Source organism: Mastigoproctus giganteus, chromosome 8 (assembly GCF_048544385.1).
Source record: "Mastigoproctus giganteus isolate SK-2022 chromosome 8, ASM4854438v1, whole genome shotgun sequence".
NCBI classification, from domain to species: domain Eukaryota; kingdom Metazoa; phylum Arthropoda; class Arachnida; order Uropygi; family Thelyphonidae; genus Mastigoproctus; species Mastigoproctus giganteus.
In genome coordinates, this window is record NC_143582.1 from 108,925,355 (window position 1) to 108,937,523 (window position 12,169).

A 12,169-nucleotide genomic window follows, 5' to 3' on the forward strand; every position below is an offset into this window, starting at 1 on the left:
CAAGAGAAGAATAAATTTTGGATGGATAGCATTCAGGAAATATAGTAACATACTGAAGAGCAATATCCCAGTTTGTCTGAAACGTAAAATAATGAATCAATGTATACTCCCCACCATGACTTATGGAAGTGAAACTTGGGCACTCACCAAAAGAATGGAAGAGAAGCTAAGAACTACACAGCGAAGAATGGAACGAATTATATTGGGAATTAGAATGTTAGATAAGAAGAGAAACACATGGATTAGGCAGCAAACTCAAGTAACGACATTCTTATCAAAACTAAAGAACTAAAATGGTCTTGGGCAGGACACATAGCTCGAAGACATGATGACAGATGGACTAAGAAAATAACAGAATGGTACCCAAGAGGAGCTAGAAGAAAACCTGGAAGACAAAGGCGGAGATGGATAGATGAAATTCATGAGTTTTTGAGTAGTAAATGGATGGCCAGTGCTCAAAACAGAAGGAACTGGAAAGTTGCTGGAGAGGCCTTCATCCTGCAGTGGATTGAAAATGGCTGATGATGATGATGACCAGTTACATAGGCGCCTCTGTAGCCAGGTGGGCAGGAGCAGCAGCGCGTAGCACACGCTTCTTGATTAGACCAGGATTCGAGGCCGTGACCACCAAAAATGGAGGATGCGGAAAGGTCAGGGAATGACCATCTTATATCCCCGGAGCAATATGGCCTTAGTTGCTAATACTCCTAAAAACTAAATTAACAATAACAACAAACCAGTTATGTATTGTAAGTAGATTTGTATGATAAACGACTTTTATTTTATATTTGTGTCATTGCTCTTGAGAAACTGACAGCTCACATATAATATGCATACGATATATACTCGCGCGCGCGCGTGTGTGTGTGTGTGTGTGTGTGTGTGTAGGGGATATCCCTCAGCTCCTGGAAATTCTCATATTTTAACGCAGTCAGGTAGCTTGTGGGGCTTAGTGTTTGAGGGGGGCTGCTGTACGAAAATCATAACAATGGCCACTGAAGGAAATACTAAGGTACAGGGAAATAAAAATTAATAAATAACCCCACACCTTAGATTTGATTTCCTCACCAAGCTTAACCGTTAGTCTTTCTTTCGTTACATAGTGTTATAAAAAGTCAAAAAGGAAATATTTTTTTTATTTTTGATGAAAAAGAAATAAGATTTTTTGAAGATGAAGGAATAAGGGGGGGGGGGGTTAAACTGCAACTCGTCTACGACTATCTCAGTACAAAGCACCAACCGGCACAGAATCCAAAAGGACGTTTTCTGTCGCTAATTAAATATGTACCAAAATTAGATCCAGTTTAAACGATGACACTGTTGAGTTTCTTAACTCTTTCTTCGGACAGGTAGTGTAGATGCTTATTTTTTTGTTTTTAGAATAACTGTATGTTTAATAATTTTTGATAGAATATTTATAATTGTAATAAAAGTTTGATTTAAATCGTGAATTCAAGTAATTACTTGTTTTTTCCTTACTTTATTACACCTAATTGTCATCAATTTATTGCGAGAAATGTTTTTTTTTTTTTGGAATACCGGTATCCCAGTTTCATAAATAAAAAATTCCGAAATACCGGTATTAAGATTTTGACCGGTATTGTGAGCCCTACCTCTGACTACATCGACGTTGAGTAACCGAGTCAGCTCTTGTCGAATTGCCCACATCGCCGAGAAAGTCTTTCGATTTCATGGTCGAAAAACGGTTCTGAAACGCGAGGCCCTCGTCCCAAGTCAAGCCAAGCCAAGATCAGTAAAATAAAGTGTGTTAGTTGTCTGACGGCATCAGGGGTTTTCCCCCCATCTCGCGTTGTATTCTTTGTAAGTGACACAGAATTCTGTGAAGGCCAGAGATTTAAAAAGTGTGTTGGGAGTGGTTTGTTGTGTAGTGTTATGTTCTGTTGTTTCTCTGTTCATTAAGCCGTTGGGCCCCTATTGGGACCCACCGCTGCCCATATTTTGCCACGAGGAGGCAGGTCAGGCAACCAGTAGATTTAAGTACTTTGGCAGGCTCTTCCAAGGATTTCAGTGGCTAGGCCTATAAAAAGGGGGGGCTCAACAGTAGAATTTGGAAAGGGTGAAAGAGATTTACAAGAAAGCAGTAGAATTTAGACGTTGATTAGAATTTGACAGCATTGTTAGGGGCGTACTCGGTCGGTTTAGTGAGAGAGGGGGGTAGACTGGTGAGGAAAACAGGTAGAAGGATGGGGACGATAGAGTAGGCATCCCTAAAGAAACCAGTGGGGATGAGCCCCACCAGACAAAGTATGGGGGAAGCAGAGAGAGGAGGAGACAGAAACACGTCTCCTCCACTCCTTGACTGGGGATGGGGTTTTAAAGAGAACCGGGTTAGAGTACACAGTTAAGATTGTCAATGCCATGTTGTGTCGGTTCCGGTAGCATGGTCAAACTCCCCATCCTTTTCTTGGGGTAGGATATGTTAGCTGGCAGTGGGGGGTCGGAGAGAAACACATTTACTTCATTCATAATCTGCATTCTCGTTCTACTTGCATTCTATTTTTATACTTTTTTCTTATATTTTATAATATACAGTATATATATTTTTTCTGTTAGGTTATATATATATATATATAATGTTTGAAATAATTGAAAACTGAATCTTACATAAAAAAAGGGGTAAAGCATACATCAGAGGCAGCAAAAATCATTTTCCTCTACATGACGCTTGAGATTTAAACTTAAGTGAGAATAATGATTAAAAAAATAAAAATAAATAAAAAATAAATAAAAATGCCAGCAGCATGGTAAGACAGAAGGGCGAAAATTGTGAAATTATACGTAACGATAAAACCAACAGGGAGGGAAGAGAATAAAATTATTGCGGCAGAAACTTTTTTATTTAATCATTATTCTCACTTAAGTTTATATATATATATATACTCGCTTATTCATCTTTTTCGCACACACCAGGGGAGGATGCAATGGTATGTAATGTAAATTTAAATACTAATGCATAATAGTTAAGCTTAATGAGCAAGAATATAAAATATTAAAACTAGAGTTAGCAACGTTTATGGTTTGTATTCTTTTTCTCACACACTTGCACTCATTCGTTCTTCTGGCTTTCATTTAATTTGTTCAACTCTTGCTTTCTGCACTGCACTCTCTTGGCACCTCAACTTAATGTTACATTTCAGTTTCGGTGCAGGCCTAGCCACAAGTTTTTTGCAGGCCAGGGGAGAATGCAGTGATAGTATCTGTGTTGTTATTATATAAAGTAAGGTGAGTTATTATTAACTTTGTATTCATTCTGCCAATTACATTTGCTCTTCCACTCATTCCCATTCACCATAACACTTATTCACTCTCTCTTTCCCTCTTGCTGGGTCACTCTTTCTTTCACCAAAACTGAAATTTATTCCCTTTCACCATAATTCTCAATTCACTCTGTGCCCAGCCTATTCATTCTGTCTTTCATTCATTCTACATTGCATCCTCTTGCTACTAGCTTAGTGATATTTTTCAGAGCCAAGGTCCGTGTGAGACTTTGATTTCCATATCTGAAATCCGTTGTGATAGACTGTGATGTCATTTTTGATTGTCTTTTTTTTGTAAAGGTAATTTGGGCCGATTTAGATCCGTTTAGCTCCAGACCTATTTGCATAGGCTACAAGGCTGTCGATCAGGACGGAGACTCGCTGATTTATCAGATGAGTTTGTTCAGCATCTTTAGGTGTTATGTATAATTTAAGGTCGTCTGCATATGATGAGAAATCAGTGTACTTTGCAAGGATATATTCAAGGGCAGCGGCGAACAGTAGACCGGACAGGACACCTCCTTGCGGTACTTCTCTCGTTAAAATGCACTCCTGTTGGAAGTATTTATAGCTGATGAGTTGTCTTGGTATAAGGATGAGGTTGCTGTTTAGCAGGCTTGCAGTGATGCCAAAGTAGTTTTCTAGACTGAAGATGAGAGCGGGAACTGAGAGCTGAAACATAAGCAGATGAAATATCAAGGAAGATGACGTCTAGCTGAGAGCTTATCATAAGCAGATGAAATATCAAGAAAGATGACGTCCAGCTGAGAGCTCTGTTGAGAGAAGTTTGAATTTTTAAATAGTGTGTCCAGTAGGTTTGTATTATGTAGATATTTTTGGGATCACAGTATGCAGATGTTTAGGTCTATGAGAAGCATTGGTCGATCAGTGCTGATAAGATAGTTTTTTCAAACAAACACTTTTAATATAGAGGCAGCCCACTGAGATCGGTCTGAAGTCCTTAGGGTTTCTTATTTTGGGTATGGGTTGTACCCTGTAGTGATTGCACATTGTCGGGATTGATCCGGAATTCAATATGCGATTAAAGATTACAAGAAGGGGCTCCACAATGAAGGCACTACACACTTTAGCCATGAATAGAGGGAAGCCGCCAGGGCCAATTGTAGATTTATTGGGAAGTCTATTGATGGTATTTATAAGGCGTTTTGTTAGAGTTATAGTTGAAAGGGGCTGTCTAGAGTGCATGACGAAATCGCTTAGGTTTGGGTCTGATGGCACCTCGTTGAAAGTCAAAAGACACCCATTCCTGAAATACCTTCTCATCGATATGGAAATCCTTGTTGTATTTGGAATTGTTTATTCTGTTACCAGCTGCCGGATTGCTTTTCATTTACATTTAAGGAAGGTAGCCCGCTCTTTTCTGTACATCTGGTAGTCAGCTGAGTTATAGTACTTTTTGTTTTAATAAATTGTTAGCCGTCTGGGCTAACAATTTATTTACAAAACTATCTTGGCGAGAAGTTGGATCATTGGCCGTTAATGTCACTTCCAAAGGGGAATTAGGTCGCGATCGTTTGAAGGATGACTGCTGGAAGACAATATGTGCATAAGTGGGATTTTCATTGGTGTCACCACTTATGCTTGAGTGTAGGCATGAAGTATTTTGATAAGCCTTATTGTGAGAAACGGCTGCTCAAATATAGAATTGATATCGCAACTAGGTTCACAAGGGTGCTCTGATACAGGTAATTGATTCATATCGACGGTGATAGACAGGTTGCCGTGTTTCCTATTAGTTATAGATTGTTTCTCTTTAGTACTGCTGGTTTGAGATTTAGTGGGTTGCTTCGTTGACCATCACGATGTGCTGATACCATGTATTCTTCTGGTATAGTTCCTTTTCCATTTTGAAGGTTTCGTTCTATGGTAGAAGGCTGGTTCACAACGGTGAACTTATTTCTAATTACTTGTGCCTTGAGTTGTACTTCAAGTAATCTTGAGTTTGGGGATTTAATTTGCTTAAATCTCATTAATAAGAGTATTCAGCTGGCTGTTTATGAGAATCACATAATCATCACTTATCTGCGGGCAATTTTCCACGTGAATCAAAGTTGTTACCGTTTGGCAACATTTTGTGGCCGAGGTAGCTACGTAATGTATAACTCCTTCAGGGTGGCATGCAACTGCCGTGCAACAGAGAAATGGATGCAGCGCCGTCATTTGTGGGGGAATGATTGTCGCCCTCGGCGATTTGTATCTGCTGTTTCGTTCTTATTTTCCTTCCTTTGTTACTTATACACTGTACTATGTTTCTCCATGTACCATTTAATATGTAAACACCTGGAAACCTGCCATGATGGAATAAAGATTATTTATTATTTATCTATGGATATCCAGCATCCATAAAGATGCAGCACCAGTTTAGCCTTTAAGTGCATTAAGTTTTCAAAAGGTTTGTGAATTTAGCGATTTGAAACTGTTTTATTTACTTTACTGAATAAATAATTAATCGCGAAAGAATTGGTAGACCACCTTGAACCATGTCTTCCATTCCATTTCAATCACACGCTGGAAATAAGTTGGCGGTGGTGGCCAAGTTACAGATGTATAAAAGAAGAAAGCGTTAAGGCCTAACAAAATATAGTGTAGATTTATTATTATTAGCCATATTGTTCAAGGAAGCCCGAGGCTTATGCTGCACCAGCCAAAAAAAAAAAAAGAAAAAAAAAAAAATTCCCAAATTACCCTGAGAGAGAGAGCACCAAGAAAGAAGAATGATGATGATATACAGTTCAGGACCATGGGTTTGCCAAACTCATACTCACCAGATGTGAGCCCCTGGGATTTGATTTTAATGGTTTTTGTTTAGAAATGCGAACGGTGTCCGTTTTATACTCCATACAATAGAGTCATATTCGGACTTCAATTTGTCAAAACGGAATTTGAAAGTTAGTTTTTAATCCTTAATTAAACCTTATATTTTAGTGGTATCAATTTCGTCTTTTTATTAGAATGTGAATAAAAAACCTTAGTGAGAATCTCAGGGGCTCACATCGGGTGAGTATGGGATTGGCACACACAGGGTCTTGAACTGGACACCATCATTCTTCTCTTTCTTGGTGATTCCCTTCTCTCTCTCTCTCTCTCTCTCTCTCTCTCTCTCTCTCTCTCTCTCTCTCTCTCTCTCTCTCTCTCTCAGGGTAATTCAGAATTTTTTTTTTTTTTTTTTGTTGCCTGGTGCAGTACAAGCCTCAGACTTCCTTGCACCATAAGGCTAATAATAATAATAAAAAAAATAAGGCATACGTTTCTCGTCATAGAAGACAATTAACTTTTTTAAATTTTATCTTTATAAACTATTATTTGTTGAAAAAAAATTATAAATTGACAGCTTTAAGGAGAGAATAATCTGCTAAAAGGTTTATTTTATATAAAATAATTAATGCCTAAGAAATTAAGACGTCCATTTTATTGCAATTCTACCTTACCTTAATTCTAACTTCCTTAGCTTTCGGAACAGCGATTTCCACTACTTCTATGGACATAGGAGCATTTTTTTCCCAGACAACAGCTGCACGACATGAAATGGGCTGAAACGAAAAGTCAAAAATATTCAGGAATGAAGAAAATACTAAAAAAATTGCACGCATACCAAAACCAATTATTGCATTGCAGACTTGGAAGGGTACTCACTTTTTTAAATTATATCCAACACAAACTCATTAAGCAACTAAGCTTATTGTTAGGACAATGGCGAGTCTAGTATTGAGCATAGGATCCGTGCTGCCTGCTCTTTGGCCGTTTAGGGACCTGGAAATTACTGTAGCTAGGCAAGATGATTTCGAGACATTCGATTAACAAGCCGACTGATTCATTAAAATTTTCCCATTATGCAAATAAAATAGAAAATTTCAACCTAAATAATTTTGTTATTAGGAAAATAAATCTAATAATATTTTTGGCTAAATCTTCTACTGTTTGATACTTCATCACATAGAAGAATTCTGTGCTAAATTCAACAGGAAACGGTGGGTTGCCAAACAGCACTTGCTACACATTCAGAACACAAACCTGATAAAAATGTACATCAGGATGATGATTTTCGGAAGTGTACTGTATGGAGTAGAATTGTGGGTCTCGGCTGCAAACACCACAATTAAATCATTAAAAGCCGCCGCTGAATACTGGCTCCTGAAGTGGGCAACCTGTAAGTGACATCTCCCACCACAGCAGCACACAACACCGATGACCAAAGCAATGAAGGTAACCAGGTTTTCAGCATTAATGCATGAGAGAAGACTCATTTTGACCGTAAAAATGACCGCTGGGAGAGTCTCCACGCCAAAAATTTGGGACCCTGTGCTGGAGGATCCACCAACCGGCTCTCCGCTCCACTCCCAAAGCTCATCTTTCGAGGCTACATTTTAAAGATCGGTTCCTCCCTTATCAGAAGCTCCATCTAGTCAATGACTGGATGCTGAGTTGTTTAAAATCATAGATGGTAAAAAGTATAGACGGCTCATCCTAGATCTGCACCCGGTCTCCACAACTATCAACTGATTTCAGATCGTTATGGCTGGGCAAGAATCTCACAGAAAATCAACTCAAGGAAACTCTTTTGTTATCGCAATTTCTATTATTTTAGTTAGATATATTTTGTATTAGTTTTCCTTCCAAGTTATCTACTATAAGATTTTTTTTATATACATAATCTGCCTATAATTTAATCTTTATACTTCTGGCGAGGTTATCTCTGCCTCTTGTTAACCCCTAGTATGGTGCCGTGAAGGGTATTGTAGAGTCGTGCGTGTACCGGTGAACCTTACAATAAAGATCTATTTATGAAGAGGTCTGAATTGCCTTCTGCTAATTTGGAAGAACCAGTATACATGTATTATTTGACTGACTGTAGCCTTTCTGTTACCCTACAGATATTGTCGGCCTCGACGAACTGTTTCCAAGTAGGTTCGTGTAAGCTGTTATTTGACCAATCTGTACTGTTGTTCAAAGAAAGTGCATCATCTAGGAATTTCACATTTCTAACCCTTTTTTCGCGATGGTACGTTACATTAATGACTAACATCCCAAATAAAAATATAAACAAAAGATATTTATTAATAGTTAAGGCACAGCTAAGTAATATTTCACAGGTACTCTCAAAATATTTCAAAATTCTCATTTGCAACAAAAAGTGTTGAAAAGTTCACCAGGTGCAAACTAATATTTAGCTGAACCGCCTCTGGCACTGATGACAGCAGCACACCGTCGAGGCATTGACAAGATCAATTTCTGAAGATAATCAACTGATAGTTCGTGGTTCCAAACATGAATTATGGCTTCCTGAAATTCACGAAAGGTCTTTGGTTTCTTTTTGGCAACTGCAGATTCCACACGATGCCAACGGTTCTCTATAAGATTCAGGTCCTGCCGGGCTGTTTCCTGGCCAGCTAAGAGTTTGTGGGAGGTGGAGGTCTTATTATTTTGTTTTTGCTATCTCTATTAATATGCTTACTCAGTTAATGAGATAAACAGTAATAAAGAAGTGCCCTCAAACCTCAGATACCCACTTGCGTTACCTGACTGCTGTAACTAAATCAGAAAATTCCCGGTTCAGAGGGCGTTGCGATTTCCCTCGGTCCTGATAAAACCGAATTGTGTCAACAAGCCAGTGTCTGGGTCTATGAATAATTACCAACAAATATTATACTTTTGATACAGCTTTAACACATATCAATTTACAAGTACATTATAATATATATTATATACTTCATAAGTACAATATCTACAAATACTTCTCAAAATGAAGATAGCTCAAACATATACTAGCCGATTCTAATCTGGTTATCTCATTATGTTTACCTACTCTATGTGAACAATATAGGCATAATTAACAATTTTACTTTTTGTTCTTGTTCTCTAACAGGTTAGACTTCCTTACTTAATGTATATATGTATAATTCTTCCTGATATTATGGGAATCTTCTACTCTTGAAGCCCTTCCAATTCAGCTTTAATACAAAATTTCACTTATCTTATTTCTCAACACCTTTAAGAAGTTGGCTATAGGTATATAGCTAGGGTTACCATCCGTCCTCTTTTAACCGGATTTGTCCGGGTGGATTTTTATAAATTTGTCTAAATGTCCGGATTTTAATATTATACGCCGTTTTTTTATGCAAGCTCGACAGAAACTACGAGTTACGTTAAACAGAATCTTTTTCGGAATAGGCGACGATTCTTCGATTCGAATTTCCGTGTTGACAATTAGACGGAAGACCCCGACGACGCTCAGTTTAGTGCATTGAGATTTGTTACCAACCCACGCCTGCTTCAAAATTTACGCACGTACAAATTTTATATAGTTTAGCAATACAATATTTTGGTTTAGAGAGTAGATAACGCGTGAAGATCAGATGGTGTGCTAGAAAAAGATATAAATTACAGGAATTCCAGCATGTCAAATAAATATTGACAGTTAGGGAGACTGTTTTCTCTAGAAATTGATTGCAGCATATGAAAACGTGGATTTGAGCTGCGTGCACACCAAACTGATCGAAAGTTGCGTACTGTCCACTAAATTTGGTATACTTATCAACGATCCAATCAAGAGGCAGACACTGGTTTATTTAATACCAAAGTTTACCTTTTTTTAAAATACTGTTTTTCACTTTAATTACAAAAATATTTATTATCCATCTTTATACCTGTAGGTATTTTCTGCAATTAGGTTAGTTTAGTTGTGAATGTAAAACATAACCTAACTTTAATAAAATTTAGGTTAGGTTATGTTTGTAAGCACATTATCCCATGAGCCTTTAAAACTCTAGACATTTGTTGCGATAAGTTCGAGTAGAACGGGATAAAGGCGGTCGAGGCAGAATCATTACTGCGCATGGTCCTGTGGGCCACTACGTGGTCGCGGGCCTGTAGGTCACACCTATCCTGGACACTGGTGGGGTAGCCGCACCTGGCAGATTTTTAACCCTTAGTAATTAATTTCAGTGTGCGTCTCACCTGCAAAACTAGAGCGGGTCCAGGCGCGGGTTAGTAGGACTCACGCCCGTGCCGAGAAGATGGCTGCGTGCGTGAGCTGACCGGTAGTTGGTGAATTGGCCAGCACACATCAGCTTGCGATATATTGATGTCTCAGACGAGTGCCCTTGCCCCGGGGCCCGGACAAGGGTATCCAAGAAAGGAAGAGTATTGTCTGACTCCAGTTCGATGGTGAATTGAATGAATGGTGACATAGTTAAGGTGGTACAAAAGTCAGATGCCTGATCCCCGAGGAAGGCCCACAAACATATCATCCACGTAGCGACATCAAAAGGTAATGGGATCTGGAAAACCCACAAATGCGTGGCTCTCCAGCTCCTCCATTGCGATGTTTGCCGTAACTGAACTAACCGGGGAACCCATGGCTGTATCTGTCGGTAAATGGAGTCACCAAACATGACAGCCCCACCAGTCAAGCACAAACTAAAGGCGGTGCAAATGTTCTCGGAAGTTAGAGAAGATCTGTTGCTCAAGGTTTGATCGCCGTCTAGAAGTACCTTGGCACACGTGATGGCCAGTTCGACTGGGATTGAAGTGAAAAGAGACCACATCAAATGAGGCCATGATTTTAACATCTGAAATGGATAGGACACGAATCCGGTCCAGGAATTCCCTACTGTTAGAAATGGTGTTGGTGGTTTTGCCCACAACAGAAATCGACAGGTCTTAAGAGCACTCCTTCCTTATGGATCTGTGGTAGACCGTAGAACTGCGGAATCTGGCAGCCGGAGGCATGTAGACGCCAGCTCACGGATTCGGTGACTTTCCCCTCGAAACCAACTGTTAACGAGGTTGTTTACCTTAGACTCTCATCGCTCCAGAATCTTGACAGGAGAGACGAGCACGGGTTGGTAGAAGGAGGTGTCTTGTAGGAGTAATTCACAATTATACTTGTCCTTGGTTAAACGTATTCACAATAACTTAAACATTTTTAGAGAAAAATCCTGAATGCTTACCTTTCCAGCAGTAGAAGACATTTTTGATTCACTTCAAAAGTTTTCTGTAATATCTGTGAATAAAAAGTACATAAAATATATACTTTTGCTAATTTTTCAGAGCAGTTACATGAAGTATAAAATATGTTTCTAAAATAGTTTATTGAAGATTATTCATGATTTATTTTTACTTTAGTTATTTACTGCCCAAGTCACATTTAACATTATTTCTTAAATAACCTAAACTCATATAAGTTATTAATTTAATATCTTGTTTGTCGACTGAGTTCGTACTGGTCTGCTATTAATCGAAATTAATGGTCTCTAATTTGATTGTGGCATTTTCATATTTCGAACAGAGATAATAAAATGAACCAATACATTTTATTGTATTGGTTCATTTAATTTAATTTAATTTAATTGGTTCATCTAACAGTAAATATGAAGCTTAAATTGTTATAAGAAAATGCGATAAAAATATTTAATTTTCTATGAAAAATTAAGAAATAGTGACTGTTGTAACGAGATCCATTTATTAGATTCAGAAAATGTTTTTTTGAACAAAAAAAAAAAAAATTACTGAATCCAGTTCTTTTCAAATTCAGTGTAAAGATTCATAATCCGCAGAACAGAATTGTTTTTGCCATCATTACACCAAGATCGTGTGTTGATGCAGCTTTATTTTATCATCTTTTTTTTACTAGGATTCAGTGTTCCCCCAGCTTTATTAGGTTAAAGTTCTTTTTAACAGATCGTTAACTTGAGAGGAGGAGAGGGTAAAAACAACCAGAATGCCTTATCTTTGAGGGAATTATTTTTTTATCTGTAAAAGGCTAATATTATTTCAGGCCTCTCTCTCTCTCGACGGTATTATCGTTTACTATAGGTGCTTTAGATGAACATTGATTGCAATCAAAGATTGCTGAAAAGGTGTCATCTCAG

The 12,169-nt window shown here is 38.2% G+C and overlaps 1 protein-coding gene across 1 annotated transcript in view; it reads right to left on the reverse strand.

Annotated features, from left to right (window-relative positions):
• Nucleotides 1–12,169, reverse strand: part of LOC150081760 (alcohol dehydrogenase class-3-like) — a 137,540-nt gene that overhangs the window by 107,891 nt on the left and 17,480 nt on the right. Inside the window, exons 2-3 of the mRNA XM_090379624.1 lie at nucleotides 11,249–11,301; nucleotides 6,728–6,829 (exon numbers count right to left, since the gene is read on the reverse strand). Of these exons, the coding sequence (XP_090235750.1) occupies nucleotides 6,728–6,829; nucleotides 11,249–11,269 (123 nt within the window). The 5' untranslated portion in view covers nucleotides 11,270–11,301. The remainder of the gene's footprint in view (nucleotides 1–6,727; nucleotides 6,830–11,248; nucleotides 11,302–12,169) is intronic.